General features: G+C 38.6%; 1 protein-coding gene across 4 annotated transcripts in view; it reads left to right on the top strand.

The window, feature by feature from the left end:
- The first annotated feature begins 201 nt into the window (after window positions 1-201).
- The window catches only part of LOC141788661 (epidermal growth factor receptor substrate 15-like 1), a 36,702-nt gene continuing 20,215 nt past the window's right edge, over window positions 202-16,688 (top strand). For 2 of the 4 annotated variants that reach the window (XM_074667633.1, XM_074667631.1), the window contains exons 1-17: window positions 202-270; window positions 1,188-1,229; window positions 1,418-1,507; window positions 4,139-4,186; window positions 5,272-5,367; window positions 5,566-5,634; window positions 5,907-6,032; window positions 6,200-6,259; window positions 6,478-6,720; window positions 7,843-8,000; window positions 8,774-8,930; window positions 9,382-9,444; window positions 10,525-10,610; window positions 13,931-14,003; window positions 14,252-14,413; window positions 14,722-14,919; window positions 15,425-15,589. In XM_074667633.1, the coding sequence (XP_074523734.1) occupies window positions 244-270; window positions 1,188-1,229; window positions 1,418-1,507; window positions 4,139-4,186; window positions 5,272-5,367; window positions 5,566-5,634; window positions 5,907-6,032; window positions 6,200-6,259; window positions 6,478-6,720; window positions 7,843-8,000; window positions 8,774-8,930; window positions 9,382-9,444; window positions 10,525-10,610; window positions 13,931-14,003; window positions 14,252-14,413; window positions 14,722-14,919; window positions 15,425-15,589 (1,863 nt within the window). In that variant the 5' untranslated portion in view covers window positions 202-243. Of the gene's footprint in view, window positions 271-1,187; window positions 1,230-1,417; window positions 1,508-4,138; window positions 4,187-5,271; window positions 5,368-5,565; window positions 5,635-5,906; window positions 6,033-6,199; window positions 6,260-6,477; window positions 6,721-7,842; window positions 8,001-8,773; window positions 8,931-9,381; window positions 9,445-10,524; window positions 10,611-13,930; window positions 14,004-14,251; window positions 14,414-14,721; window positions 14,920-15,424; window positions 15,605-16,688 lie in introns of all 4 variants that reach the window. The other 2 variants (XM_074667632.1, XM_074667630.1) reach the window with 1 other exon arrangement.

The raw sequence follows: 16,688 nt of genomic DNA, 5'->3' as shown, positions 1-16,688 counted from the left end.
TTGCATGAAATTGAAACATTTAAGGTGTGATGATTTTCTTATTAAAAAGCTGCCATAGACGAGGTAACTCTAAGACGCGGGAAATAAAGTATTATTTCGCACAAACTGAAGGTAACGTGACATAATCTCTAACTGGAATTTAGACCACGAATCATCCCCGCACTGTGAGATCAGGGTTTGTCCACTAAGGGGAGTGTTGCCTTGGAGAGGGAGGGTGGGTGCGTTCCCTCAGCAACAGGGAAGATGGCAGCTCTCACATCTCTCACCCAGGTAAAGATGCGGCTATTTCCAAATCTACACCTCACATAAATGCTAAGACATTTATTTACATGACAGTACGTCTTGTTAATGACACTGTGTTTTCATTTTCTCTGAGCAAAACTTAGGCTCGCTCTTACATTAAGCTTGTATTATGGCTGCCGAATAAGGCCTGTTTCAGTACCGTTAGATAGCGGGCTGTTAGCCACAGCTGGTACTAGCCAACCTAGCACTGTAGCATTTACCCTACGATATAATAGTCTTTAAACACGCTTACTGTAAACGTTGAGGTATTATGCATTCTAAGCACTGCATATAGAGTTGGGACAAACCTGCCCGTGCACGTTAGTTCTGTAAATCAAAGCATTCAGATATTACGACTACGTTTAGTCCTGTGGCTAGCAAACCTGAGCTAGCCTTGCCTTGATGCCAAGTAGTGTACGGACAGCGATAAACATGCTCCTGAAGCTAGAGGGCAAGCTAAACGTTAGGCTAACCTGAGCTAAACGGTGCTATGATTTGAATAATGATGCTGATGTGATTTAACACAATAATCTTGATGTTCACTGTCAGCAAAGTTAACGTTAGGATTAATGAACACCCAGGGAGCGATATTTAACCCGCAGCGATTGCGCAACATTCATTATAGAGAATTTCTGCTGGAATGTGATATGGTGTGTGTTATTGGTTGTGAACAAAAAGACTATATCACTTCAACAGAAAACTTTGCTGCAAGAGTACTTAATGTAGTACCATCATTAGCTTAGCTAAGAAACATTTCAGTTCACACAGTTGTTTGAGCTGGGTAAACTCGGACTTGAAAATCAGAATTCAGAGCTCACCTGATCACAGGACTGGTGGATGGAGAAACCTAAGCTTATAAGAGAAACTCGTTTAGTGTTTTTTCTCTCTTTTTTTGTCTGTCACAGTTGTCAAGCGGGAACCCTGTATATGAGAGCTTCTACAGACAGGTAAAATGATGAGTCAAAGTGATACTATAGTTTATTTAAATTCTGTGTGAGAGACTGTGTCAGATGTCCAGGAGAGATACGTATTTCTGTTCAGATGAAGGATAAAAATTGTTAAAAAAAAGAAAAAAAAAAAAGAATAAAAATTCAACAATGCTCCATTTGGTAAACAGCAAGTGTTCTGCTTATAGGTGGATCCTGGGAATACAGGGAGAGTGGGACCAACAGAAGCTGCCTTGTTCTTAAAAAAGTCTGGACTTCCTGACATTACTCTGGGAAAGGTAGGGAATGCCAAAAAATTCAGTTTACCTTTTTGTGTGCAGTGAATCGGAGCATCAGTCTATGTTATTTTACCGTAAGTTGCAGAGTTGCATTTGTGTCATTCAGTAGTCGGCTTCATCTTGGTAATCAAAGTTATCCTGACTTAAGATAGAATGAATTTCTGCTGTAGGCATGATACATTATTTGTTAGTTATAAGCTTTTATAACCTCTTTATATATCAGTTTATCAATAAATAAATAAATAAATAAATATATATATATATATTTTTTGTTTTTCTTTTTTTAAATCAATTTGATGAGTACATGGCAGGCACATCCTTTAGGTGTAAGTGTCACTGGTGTCCAGATTGAACAGTGGTAATGATTTCTATAAACCTGTTTTGTCTGTTACACTTAATGGACACCCTCCAAATTTATGAAGCAGTGTTTTACAACATGTTAATTTTACATCTAAATGATGCCACAGCTTGAACGCGTAATTTGGTGTCTTCATGTCAGGTATGTTTCCTGATTTTGTTTGTTGCCTTGATAAAAAAAAAAAAATGTAAACATCCTGTAACAGTAAGTGTGCCACTGCTATACTTGGTTGTGGAAAGGGCTGACGTACTGTTTGGTCATTCATTTTTATTATGCTTTAGTTGTAAAAGACAAAGAAGAGCCAGAAGAGCTGAAATATGATATAAAGAGGTGTCCATCTGGAATTGTACTTTTGTACCACTATTTCTTTCATTTTTCTATTCAGCATGCACACACCTGTAAAAGGACAGACTGAATGTGCTCATACAGCTTTTGAGTTTCAGTGTTGTTTTTCCCAGATGTTAACGGCACTACAATGCATCTTGGGTAATCTATATAATCTGCCCTGTCACCGGGCTTGGTTTATGTCAGCTGTGGACAGTAGCTGCCGATGTTCTTATTGCTCAGGGGAAAAGATTGAACAGATTGTTGTTGATACAATCACAGCGACATTGTTGCCACGGGCTGGAGTGACAGCTCATCAGTCAACAGTAGAGCCACAAATGACAAAGCAAAAATAGAGAAAATCTATCTGTATCATTTAAATTAAAACTCATGTCAATCTCAGTATTTGATTTGCTGTGATTTCAGACAATTTTCTTGACTTATTCTTAAGTTATTTTAAGAAAACATCAGTTGACTTAAATTTTATGAGGTCTCATAAGAGATGTTTGACTACAATATACTTTTTAATGTAAAACAGTTGTACTTCAAAGTGGAATCCCCTGATGTGTAACATGTCCTTGTGGATTACTTTTGGATGTATTAAAAATTAAGTTCAATGTAGTGTTGTATTTCTTTGTCACTAGACTTCTATTATTGCAGTACAAGATTTATTTCCACCAATCCAAGCGATAGATTTGATATATTTCTTGAAACTACAGTTGTTATGTGGCAGCTCAGTTTGAAAGCAGATATGTTGTGGAGATAGCGTCTGTTGGTAATATTGTGTGCTGAAATAGAGGAACAACATTTCTGAGAATGTGTTCTTTACACTCACTTTGCATAGAGAGAGGTTCAACTTCTGACACTTTCAACAGTCACACATCATTTTCACAGAGCAACACTTGCCAGTCAAACCTTTTTTTTTACAACAGCCAAATGAAAGTAATGAGAAAGAGAGGTGTAACGGTTGTCATATTATACATATTAGATCCAACCTGTTCATACCTGATCTATTTCATGAGCACTTATCTAAAAAGAGACTGCATGTCTTTACTATTTTCTCCTCCTCCTCCTCCTCCTTCTTCTTCTTCTTCTTCTTCTTCTACTTCTTTTTCTTCTTAAACTCATTTTAGAGATTTACATTTACTTGCCATTGCCAGTAGGTTTTTTTTTACTTCCTAGGTTGCTGGTTTACCTTAGCTGTTAAATTATAAGGCCCATGGACAGAGGATTGACACTGCAAAAAACAAAATCAGAACAAGGTTTTAATTTTTTTTACTTTTTTATTTTCCTTAGTAAAAGTTCCGTTATTCAACTATGTATTCACCACATCTAGCTGAAAGAAAATTTTTTTAATTTAAGATGCTATAAGACAAAAAATGATGGCTGAATTGCCTTAAAAGCTGCTAAAGGGGTAAGGAAAAATAGCTTGGCAAGTGTTTTTAAACTAAAATAATGACTCAATGCAAGAAATGAAAGAAGTGCTTTTTTTATTCCCCATTGTTGGACTTTTTTTACTCCTGACAAGAAATTCAAGCATAATTTTTGTCTATTAACGTCTTGACACAAGATGACTTTGGATTAGTTGGCTAATGTGGCTCACATTCAGCTGTTTTTAACCAAAGCTAAGACATAAACACTTTTTCAGATTTTAATTTTTGCAGTGATGTCTGTAATGCAGAAAGCTCAGTTTCTGTTTCCTACCAATGTATACTACCTGAAAATCAAAACCAGGTTTCTTCTTTCCACAATTCCTCTGCTAGCTACACCCTTACAAACTGAGTTTGTGTGGTTGTTGATTATTTGTGAAATTAGCTTTTCATCTTACAATCATATTTGATTGAATACAGTAATAAAAACTGAAGATCTTACAATAATAACATGTAAAAGTGTTCCATATGAGTTTTGTAACCCTTTACTGCTGTGCCTGTTTATCTGTTGTCTTTCAGATCTGGGATTTAGCTGATCCTGATGGCAAAGGCTTTCTGGACAAACAGGTAGGGAACAGTCACACAGTATGGAACATTTTAAAATGTCTTTGTTGGTGTAATAAAAGTCAAGCTGATACATTGATGTGATTATAATGTTTAGACTATGACTAAAATAAGCAAAGTGTTTATTTGAGATTAAAAAAAGGTCCCTGAAGGTCATTCAACACTTTCTCTGGAAATCCATTTTCAGTTTTTCTACCTACTTGTGCTTTGCTGCAATGCAGCCATGAAATTCAATCTGCAGCATGAAAAGAAAATAATTGACATGTGACACAGAGGTTTATAGAGTGCAGGTGCAGCCGTGGATATTTATGGATACAGTTATTTTTCACGACAGGAAAGAACTTAGTTGCTGAGAGGTGGAGACCTGAAATCCAGTGTCAGTGATTCAGTTATACTGCAGTATTTAAACCATGCAGAGAAAAGTAGCTGTTTTATAATTTTCAAGTTGAGATAACGCTTCCCAAAATTATTTAACACAGGCATAAGCTCATAATAAACAAAAGGAAACATTAAAAGATGATGAATTATTTGTAATTAATTGTTTTAGCTTGGTTGTTTGAACTGTTGTTTCCTGGAAAGTGATTTTAATCCATTATCATGTGTTTTTATTGACTGTGCTTTGTTTCTTTTTGTGATTCCTGTCTATAACTTGATGTTTTTTCTGTTGTCTGTCTTGGCCAGGTCTCCCTTGAAAAAGAGGTTTTTAATCTCAATGGGACCAACCTGGTTAAATAAAGGTTCAAGGAAAAAAAAATTAACGTCTACCTAGCAGGGAACTGTTAAAACATACAGTTAAACCTAAAATCTAACCAAATGTACACATAAACGACATCCAGGTGCACGTTGGGGTAATGACATCAGTGTTACCCAAAACCTCAGTTTTTCCCCGCCATTACAGACCACATGGAGTTTCTAAAATCTACACCATGGTTGGTGTTTTCATGAATCCCCACTTTCAGTGACCTAGAACTTTGCTTACATGAAGACTTAGACAAAACAAAGAGACAAACCCTTTTTTTCTTTCATAAACATCCCACACTCGTGCAGTTGAGGCATAAATGGGTTATAGTGTGTGTTTTCTCTTTCAGGGGTTCTATGTAGCTCTACGTCTGGTGGCCTGTGCTCAGAGCGGTCAGGAAGTTAGTCTGTCCAGCCTCAACCTCACCATCCCTCCCCCAAAGTTTGTGAGTGTGACTTCATCTTTAAGGCGATCTATGCAAACTGTGTTTTAGTCATTCACTTGTGAACCTATGTCCCACATTTTTACGGTATTATCTTAATCAGACTTTGTATTAAAATCTGACAGAGACATGGGCAGTGTTATTGACAGAACAAATGCATGATATGACCGCACTTTGAGAGCCATCCTTGTCTCATTTCAGAAGGACACCAGCAGTCCATCTCTTAGCAGCACAGCTTCACTTCCCACCGAATTACCCTGGGCTGTTAGGGTAACACACACACACACATACACACACACTCAAAAACACCCAACGCATTAATCAGTACATATATATTCAGATTTGCCTACTTTTCTATCAACTGTTGGCTGTAATTTGTAACTTTTGTGACACGTTTCATATATCACCACTAATGAAGTGTCTTTTAGAGCTTTGTAGTGTTGTGAATTTGTGATTAAGTAGGAGCTCTTTCATCAGATCAGACAGAATCAGGCGTAGTCAGTCTGACAGTTATAAATCAAGCCTTGTTGTTTCCTTTGTAGCCTGAGGAGAAAGGTAAATTTGATGGGATTTTTGAAAGTTTGGCTCCAGTCAATGGCCTGCTGTCAGGGGAGAAGGTCAAGCCAGTCCTGATCAACTCAAAGCTACCTCTGGATGTCCTTGGGAAGGTATTGACTAAATATTCTGGTTTCTTACATTATGTTTGAAAATAACCAGGCTGGATCACTGACTGAAATAATCAACCTACCGACAGATTGTTCCAAAACATAATCTTTAAAAGTTTATTCAGTCATTAGATATGCTGATTTGCCGGATCATGCTTTTTTGTTCTCAGGTTTGGGACCTCAGTGACATCGACAAAGACGGCCATCTGGACAGAGATGAGTTTGCAGTGGTGAGAGTGGTATCATGTTCTTTGTAGACTAAACTACTGATTGTAGTGTTCCATTCCTAATATTCTTGCAAATAATGTGGGTACTCTAAATGAACATTTTATAATATAGTTTACGGTAGTGTTCCTTTTTAGTCTGCTAGTTATCTAACAATCCCATTATGATCATTGAAACACTCAACACACAGTGAAAGTATGAATAACATGATGTGTCTCTTTAGGCAATGCATCTTGTATACCGAGCCTTGGAGAAGGAGCCAGTTCCTACACTTCTCCCCTCCACTCTGGTCCCTCCATCTAAGAGGAAGAAGAGTTTAGGCTCAGTGTCCAGCTCCATCCCTGGACTGCCTGCTAGCCCTCCTCCTCCTAAAGACTCCCTGCGCTCCACACCGTCTCATGGCAGCATGAACTCACTCAACAGCACTGGCAGCCTTTCGCCCAAACACACACTAAAGTCGGGACAGGTAATTCACACTTTTTGCAATTACTCAGAAAAAAATGTGCCGGGAGCATCAGTGACTAAATAAAAAAGTTATGAATAAGAGTTAGAAATAACAAGAGCTTCATGGGAAAAAAATCAATATTTATTTTGTGTATGTGTTTTGTTTTAGCTTTGTATGTTTTGCTATTATTAGCTGAAGATACTCAACACTTTACTATCTACTCTGGTGTCAAAAAGAAAAGATGTTTTAATTCTCCCAGAAATATCTGACCTCAAGTAACGATAAAATTAATTTCTGTACTATCATAAATTATTAACAGCTAACATCAGCTGCTGCAGTAATCTCTCATTTTCCCAGAGTCACTGCTGACACCAAGTTTTGTTTAGAGGCTGCTACATATGTGCTGTTTTCGAATACAAATCATTCAAAGTAGGCGCTTATTAAATATTCAGGTGTTGAAACCAGATGCCAATCACTTGCACTCCCTTTTTTTTCACTTGTACCAAGGTTTATAACTCAAGAGTTTGGTTGGTTATGGTGATTTAAATTAAATTAGGGCTGCAGCTATCGAATATTTTAGTATTCGAGTATTCTACTGAAAATCCCATCGATTAATCGAGTAATCAGATAAAATACATTTTTGCTTAGTTAAAGAGCAGTTATTTTTCAAATTAAAATTTTTCTCTTTAAGAAATAGAATTTTCTGATACAGCATGTCAATGAGAGCACTTGCTTTGGTAGCTCCAAAATTTGTAAACACACTTTGACGCATTTTTTGTGCCTTGTACATCTCATCAAATGTTGTGGACCCAAATGGCACCCGTTTCGTAGAATGACCCATTAGTCTTCAAACTCCAGAAAAGAAGCTAGATTTGTTGCTAGTTGCTATTTCATATAAGAGTTAGCTTGAGGGGTTTGAAAAAGTCTCTTAATATGGCCTCAGCTCTATTTGAAATACCACTCTCTGATCTTTTTTAAAATTAGACGATTCCTTGAGGCGGAGACAATTACTCGAGTAATTTTTGTAATCGAGTACCTCGAATCATTCGAGGAATCGTTTCAGCTCTAAATTAAATCCCCCTCTCTATAAAACACAAACAGCTTTATGAATAAATAAGCACAGTCTGCATCTCTCTGTTTCAGCATGCACCGTCTTGGGTGGTCCCAGTGTCGGACCGTGGTCGCTATGATGACATCTTCCTGAAGACTGATGCTGATCTGGATGGTTTTGTTAGTGGAATTGAAGTGAAAGAGATCTTTATGCAATCTGGACTGTCTCAGAATCTCCTTGCCCATATATGGTAAGACATCAGCTGTGTTCTTGGTGATATTTCAAGCTTACTCGAGCTGTGTCTAGTATTTGCTTGTTAACATTTTTTTTTAAATCAGCCTTTGTAATTAGGTATTAAGCTTTAAAAAAAAAGGTCACCCAATATTATGAAAAAAATGTAAAAAGGAATATAAGGAAAGTTAGAAAATAACAAAAATAACATCAAAGGTATTTGGAATATTTGATAGTATCTTAAGAAATGGCACAAATTGGACAAATCAACATGAATATTTCATTGATAATAGTTTAAAATTGATAACATGAAGGAAGTGGTTATTAAGTTTATTTACACTTTGTAAATGTTGGACCAAAACTAGCAGAAAAAAACCCTTATACTCAAATTACAGGAAGCAACATTGAGGGCATAGAAAGAAATCTTCTTCTATGTTTCTCAGAGCTATAGAAGAAAAATCAGTTATAGACACCGTTGATAAAAGTAAAAACAAAACATAAAAGATGCTTTATTAATGAATACTATGGTATTTGTGGATTGAAGAACAGTGTTATATTTGACAGCTTGCCTTGTTTTAACACAATTACGTTATATTTGACTTTGATTTTTCTCGTGTGCATCATGTTCAACAAGTATCATATTTTCAAGAAGAAGCTGTTGAGTCATCCGTTTCCTAAGTTCTGGCATATTTCAGAGCTCATGTTTAGCATTTCCTTTTGTTAGTCCAGTTCTGTTCAACATCATGGTCGGTCTGCTCACTGTAATTGAGTTAACTGGATAAATATCTGCAGGGCTCTGTCAGACACCAGGCAGATAGGCAAGCTGACCAGGGAGCAGTTTGCCCTCGCCATGTATCTCATCCAGCAGAAAGTGAGCAAAGGCATCGACCCTCCACAGTCCCTGACTCCTGATATGATCCCTCCCTCTGAGAGAGGAACTCCGGTACCAGTAGGTTGCACACACCAGCACACAGTGAATGTGAATTCTAGTAGAGTGAGAGGTCTTTCTTTATCTCTACGTCTTATGGGGCTCAGAGGGTGGCCAGGGTATTCCACAAACCGTGGGGGCGCAGTTGGATCTCTCGGCAGCTCCAGCACACGTATCAAATGGTGTTAAGGGCCCTGTTGTGACATGTATCAGTGATGATCTTTTCCTAGAAATATACTTTATCATTTGTATAATACATTGTACTGTAATGGTAAATGTTATTTCACAAAATAGTTCAGATTTTCATCCACCAGAGGTGTTCTTCATTTAAAACTGATCCACCTATGCTACAGACCTTCGCTGGAAACCCCTGATTTGTATCTATAGTTTGGTGTGTTATCATTGTGATGGAAGTGTAACTGTTGCTGCATTTGATCATTATAACCAGTAACTGTTTCCTTTGTGGCTGCAGAGTATGTCAGGATACATGACTCCTGTGGGATCAGAGATGGCGGCTCTGTCTGAGATGAGACGGGTGAGTCAATCTGTCTCTGTAGACTTCCACCTCCGCTCTGCTGTACATCCAGTTCTCCTGTACTTTTCTTCAGCCTTTTTCTAGTTTGCCAAATCCGCTTATTCGACAGATAAATAAATAGACTTGAAAATTTTAATCACATAGACATGGAAATGGAAAATTGGAGGAGAGGTAAATCAGCTAAACCAGAGACATTCACCACCCACTGATCTCGCTTGCTTTGGCTCTTTTACTTCTGATATTTCTACCTCTTCCCTCTTCCTCCTCTCTCAGGCAATAATGTTCAAGTTGTGGGTAGGTAACATGGACCTACAGTGTATAACCTTTAAATGCTTTCAGTGGCTGGCTGTTGGGGCTAATTACTGGGAAGCATTTGTGATACGTTTTTTTTTTCCATTCAAATACAGTGCAATGATGTTGTCTCACCCTGTTGACTGTTAAAGGGTAGATTCAGGACTTGCTCTGATTGACACACTGGATTCTTTTTACCCGAGTAGTTTTTGATAAGAGTGGTTGTTTTCTGATGATCAGAGGTGATTTTAAACCAAATATAAATCAGTCAGTCAAACAAAAAGTTCTGCCAATAAACGTGATAACTACTACTACTACTACTACTACTACTACTACTACTACTACTACTGTTACCGTTAACTACATTGTAAAGGGACAACAAAGGCCCTCTTATTTTCTCTTGTGATATCTTCAAATTCCAAGAGTAACATCACCTGCAAATACTGGTGGAAATGTATTTAAAATATAAATAAATAAACATGAAGTCCTGAATCTTCCCTGTCTTTGGCAGTTCTTCAGTGGTGGTGACACCCCCCCACATGTCGGTGATTTACCCAGCCCCCACCTATTGATTCAACCTCTGTGCTGTTCCTCTTATTATTGAGCGCCGGTGTCTCTCCTATCCTCTCATTTCCTCTTCCTCCCTCCTTTGGCTTGGTCTGCCATGGCCCAGTTGGTATCATTTCATCATCCCACATTTTTATATAAATAAAATCAACTTTGCCAACTCGTTTTTTTTTTTGTCTATTTCCCCTCCTCCTCTCTGTCTATGTCTCTGCCTCTCTCCAGGATAGCTCCAGTTCAGTCGGTTCTGGGGAGTTCACTGGAATTAAGGAGTTGGATGACATCAGCCAGGAGATAGCTCAGTTACAGAGGTACTAATTGATTTAAGAACCCTGACAGCAACTTAATAACATGAGATAACTGAAAATGAAAGCCTGGATTGTGTAGAAACTGTCTGTAGGGTAACATCAAAAGTGACTCATTTTCTACAAAAACACATTTGTACTAGGAATTTTGTTGAAGTAGTTTCTATTTTTGAGCTCACCCGATGCAGCCAATACATAATGCAGGATTAACTCCAGTAACTATGATGCAATTTGGAATATTTTTGTGATTACCCTTACAATTCCAGGGTGCAGCTGTAATTATAATTTCACTGTTAGTTTTAAATACTGTATTTTCTGCACTACAAGGCGCACCTAAAAGCCTTCCGTTTTCTCAAAAGCCGACAGTGCGCCTTATAACTAGATGCGCCTTATGTATACCCCTTCCATAGTTAGGGGGCGTCGCCGGAGTAACAGCGGTAAGCCGTAAGATTCTGTAAAGAGGAAATCTGCTAAGTGCTAACATTAGCTCACAGGCTGGCCCGGACTTCTTCTCTTGTTTATTGTTAGAGCAATACAGCGCCCCCCAAAGGTCTGGCATGTGAAATGATCTCTGGAAACGGCTTTTGTGGACGGCAGAAACAGCTTTGTCTTTACAGCGCACTTTTTTTGAAAACGGCACAGAAAATAGTTGGATAGGAAAATGTGCGGCTCGGTGTGGATGTAGCCTGAGTTTGACTGACTTAACTGACTGTTTTGTTGACATTCCCTTCAGCGCAGCTCTGTCTAGTGAACCTAACCCCAGCCACTACTGTAGCTTCTATTCTATGCCCCTTATAATGCGTTGCGCCCTATATATGAAAACAGTTTTCAAATAGGCCATTCATTGAAGGTGCGCCTTATACTCTGAAGCGCCTTGTAGTGCAGAAAATACGGTAACTCTGTGATGTCCTGTGTCAAAGTACTTTCAGTTTTGCCAAACTTTACAAATGGCAACATCCCTCCCAGCAAGTCAGCCTCTACCATCAGCTCCCTTACTAATCCATTTCCATCATCTTTACTCAGGCTTTTATCTTTTTATGTATTAAAAAGAGACACAGAGCACACTACAAAGTTCTGGTTTGTTCCCCTCTTTGCCCTGCTTTTTTAGAAACAATATCAAAAACTCAAGTCCAATTCAAAGTAAAAAAAAAAATCCCTAAAAGTAAATTTGAAAAAATTAACCAAGGAGGTTTTACCACTTTAAAGGTCAAATGCAGATGAGCAGAACAGTGACAATGGCAGCTACAAGCAAAAGATCAAAATAAAAAAAACAACTCTGCCATTGTGCTGTGTACATGTGTGTTAAGTATTTAATATGATCAGATGAAATGTACAAGAAGTGTTCACTGGTAACACAAGAACTGACTCATAACACTATATTCTTAACCTGGTTTGTATTTTATCAGAGGGATATTTTACCAACCTCAGGGTTCTACCAAAGTATTTTTGTTGTTTTGTTGTCTTTGTTTTTGTCGTCTATTTTTGTCTTGATTTTATTTCATCATAGAGTTCATTCTCAAAACAACTTCATATCAAGATGGTTTTTTAAGTAACCTCTAGTAGAAGATGTCATTACCGGGCACGAGCAGTTGACTTGTGCGGTCAGTGGTCTGCTGCTGTGCATTATCCCACACTCTCCATTCTCTGCATTTCCTGTCTCTCTGTAGCCTATCTTTAGAAAAAGGTAGAAATGGTTGGAAAAAAGAAAAGCTGTAAAGAAGTGACATCATTTTCTTTAAAATTTGTGAACTTATTTATTGACGGGATAGCCCCTTGAGAGGAATCATCTCGTCTGTAGGGGGGTGTTTGTGGCCAGTGAGCTTGTAAACTCAGTGGTTTGGGGAAACAAAGAAAGGATTGATTTTGGGTGAACATATAGTTTCACTCCAGTCATAACACTAAACCGATAGCTGATTTATTTAAAAGATATGACACAGCAACAAACAAAAGATTTTTTTTCAATATGAAGCCTCCATAGCATGGCAGGTGATGGAACTGGAAATGAAAAAAGGATTTCTTATTTATCAACTTGACATTAAATGTCCTTTATACATTTTGTTTGTAAAGATAACAAACACTGTGTCAGAAGTTTGGACAGCAGCCAGAAACAAACTCTTAAACCTCCTCAGCTCTGTTTTTACTGTACGACCATTCCTCTGCGATAAAATGCACACTTGAAAAGGAAACAGGAGTCAGATGTGGACAAGCTTTACTGTTCATCCCGGCCTTCTCATCTTCGATCTGCTGCATTCTTCTTTTTCCATCCATCCATTCATCCATTCGTTCATTCATCCATACATTCAGCCACCCCGCCAACTGTCCACTCTTCCTTTGATGTGTGTATTTTATCAATTTTTGTTTGTTCACCACTTATTCTCCATGCTGCGTCAGCACTCTTGCCTTTACCCAGTGGAATATTCTCAGGTAAACACACCAGCTCCCAAATATCTGTCATTTTGTAAAAATCTGCTCTGCTTTGACTCCCTCAGATGGTCAGTGGCTCTGCCAACTTCTTTTCATGCATAGTGGTTTCAAAATGATATGTTCACTTTTTTTTATCCCGTCTGTGTATGATTAATTCTGAGGTATACTTTGCCTCAATGCCTTGTTTTCTGTAAACATCAACAACCAAAGCTGACGTGTTTGATACGTCCCAGATGATCAGTTTTTTGATAGATTTCACTGCACTTGATGAAAAAGGGGATACACAGCCACAGCTTACACAGAATAAAGGAGCTTTCCACTGACTGCAGACAGGTTGTGAAATGCTGTGTGCCCAAGCAGCACTGTATGATTTTTCCTATGTTGCATACTTTGAAATTGTATAGGAAGAAGTCCTTGAAAAGTAAAGCAAAAAGGCGAAAACTTACAGTATATGAAAACCTTACAGGTGTAGGGCAGAGTTAAATAAATGTGATCGTAGCCTTATCCTATTTTTATTCTAAGCACACTGAACTCATCTGACAGAATAAATTCATTTACTCAGTTTGCACTCAATCTAATTCTTGTTCTTACAGCATACTTTTTAAGAATAAAAAACCCCGTAGTTTTAATCGTAAATCTTTGCAATTACACTGCAACTACACATACTTATGAGTTAAAATAAAAGACTGACTGGAAAGAATTTAGAACGGCATACAAATTTCCCTTTTAGGCCTGAGGTAACACAGTTTTCAGAAATGTGATTCTCCTTTGATCAGGGGGTTGACCTTCAGTTAAGCTCTGGATAAAATCCCTCTCCAGTGTCTTTGGTATTTGAACATGTTGGTTGGTAATTAATTATTTTTCTGTTATCACAATGATGCTTGTGTGTGTTCCTGGGGCAGGGAGAAGTACACACTTGAACAGGACATCAGGGAGACAGAGGAGGCCATCCGACACAAGAGCGCTGAGGTGCAGGTACGGACTAACTGTTCAGTGACTGAAACTGCAGTATGAGCAAACAGCACAGCTTAATGTGAACGATTTTATTTCAGTTATAGACATAACTCTGATTAGTCATGGAGGTTATTATATAGTTTATGGTTTCTCGGCATATACAAACAAATGCTTTGGCTGTTTACTGTGTCTTACCACTTTTTATGCAGTAGACACATCAAAGTCTTGCAAGTGAAACTCAATGGTTCTCCACATTCATGTTTGATCAGGAGATGCAGAGTGACCTGGACAGAGAGACAGCCAGCTTGCAGGAGCTAGAGGCCCAGAAACAAGATGCTCAGGACCGCCTCGAGGAGATGGACCAGCAGAAACATAAATTGGAGGACATGCTAAATGAAGTTAGGATAAAGTGCCAGGAAGAGTCTCAGATGGTAAGAATGAAAGAAGAACTGGTGGAACAAGGCTGAATTTTTTCAATTTATAGTTAATAATGATGACTTATTGAATCGGATATTGCTGATTCTTGGGTTTGGCAGTGTGAGCTTATTTTTCTGTTTGGCTAAATAAATAGTCATCAGAGGCAACTGGGATGGTGTCAAAGCAAAGCAAAAGGAAAGTGTGCGTCTTGTGATGGCAATATCTAGCAATAAAAATATACATAGCTTACACTGTACTTAACAGTAAGTGAATTATTTAATCAGACCTCATCCTCATTTCTTCATATTTCCTTTCCCTTCAGATCTCAACTCTCCAGAGTCAAATCCACTCCCAGGAGTCAGACCTGCAGAGCCAGGAGGAGGAGCTGAGCAGAGCAAAAGCTGACCTGGGTCGGCTGCAGCAGGAGGAGAACCAGCTGGAGCAGAGCCTGGCTGCTGGCAAAATCCAACTTGAGACCATCATCAAGTCCTTGAAGGCCACACAAGATGAAATCAACCAGGTACAAAACTCTCCATCTGTGTGTGTGTGTGTGTGTGTGTGTGTGTGTGTGTGTGTGTGTGTGTGTGTGTGTGTGTGTGTGTGTGTGTGTGTGTGTGTGTGTGTGTGTGTGTGTGTGTGTGTGAGAGAGAGAGAATCTGTCAACAGGGGGCACTGTTGCGCTGCAGTATCAACTTCTTGTTGCCTCTGATGATTTTGTCCACCTGCAGCGCTCAAGGACCTCAAACACCACATCTAGTCGTGTCTATGGTTTTGTGTGTCAGTGACCTTGATGGGTCTTTTATTTTCTGTCAGCTGGCTGGAGATGAATTTCTCTGTAGACTCTTTGTTGATTTAATGCCATAAAGGCTGAGTGATTGTGCTAATCATTGAATGACCAAAAGAGAAATTTTAGTTTAAAACACACAATGTCAATCTGTGAGTATGAAGGATGGTATGTAACATTTGTGACTTTGAGTTAGATTACATTCAAGCTTTTCATTTGTTTGTCTGTGTGTAATCTGCAGGCTCGAAGTAAGTTGTCCCAGATCCAGGACAGCCAACAGGAAGTGTCCAAAAGCATTGAGCAGTATAACAGCACTTTGAATGGAACCCACGGAGGAAGCATGACCAACCTGGCTGACATGAGCGAGGGATTCAGTGACAGAGAAAATGGAGGATTCCCAGCCATGGTGAGAGCAGCCGAGGTCAGGAAATCTGATAAATAAAACTTTTTATGGCTGTTTTTGTTTGAGTTCTGGCCCATACTTACAAAAACGACTGTGGGTATGTGTTTTGTGTGTGTGTCTGTATTAGTGTGATCTTCGTCTGGGAGATTGACTGTTAGAACAAACACACTCACACAGAAAGAAAGTAACAAAGATGTTAGCTGCGAGCTTCAATCTGTATTATTGCATCAAAGTTATACTACACCATATGTAACGCACAGCCTCCCAGGGTCCAGCAGGACTATTTTGTTTAAGGTGAGCGCCAAATCCCCATACTGACTTAGTGGAGGTTAAAAGAGACAGGAGTGTGCCGGGGTTCTGCTTTTGTACCCGGGTGTTGGCTTTGGAAGTTTGGCAAACTAAATACATGGCAATTATTGTGACATCAACCTAGTGAGACTACACAAATGGTGTTTGGTGTCTTTGGTTTTTGACAGGTTTCATCCCACAACTTCATGGCAAGCTTCCTGTTCAGATCATGGAAACTGGAGTTTACAAATTTGCAGCAGAGTTTATCCTGAAAATAGAGCAAAACAAAGAGAACCACTTATTTTAGATTCATCTTCATTAAGAGAAACTTTTGGAGCAATTTAAAGATTTTCCAAACTCACAGCACAAAAGTCTCAATCACCACAGCACCTGGAAGTTCATTGCCCTTCAATCACACATTCCCACTTATCTTTCCAGTGTTAGTTGTTTCTTAATTCTCTTTCTTCCTCCTTTTTTTGCCCACAAATATTAACCACTATAAATGTGATTACCAGCAGTTTCGAAACTTTTGCACATCAGATTCTTAATCGTCACTTCTGGGACTGAACCAACTCTACCTTTGCCACTGAATTTTATTTCCCTCCTTGTATTACATACAGACTTCAAACTGCAAGGAATTTCGCTGAACTTATTTATCCCCACGATTTATCTTTTCTTTTATTCACCACATTCCCAATAAGATCACTCTCTGGACTCAGTCCCACTGGTTTCTGGAAAACAGCTCACATTATGATAGTGGAGACCGACTCGGAGTTTCCAAAGAAGTGTAGTACAGTTTCTTATCACAAACCAG

This window comes from Halichoeres trimaculatus, unplaced genomic scaffold, assembly GCF_033239565.1.
Source record: "Halichoeres trimaculatus isolate MK-OKI-2021-1 unplaced genomic scaffold, fHalTri1.1 fHalTri1_scaffold_4, whole genome shotgun sequence".
Taxonomy (NCBI): Eukaryota; Metazoa; Chordata; class Actinopteri; order Labriformes; family Labridae; genus Halichoeres; species Halichoeres trimaculatus.
This window is presented reverse-complemented; position numbering and strand designations above follow the sequence as displayed.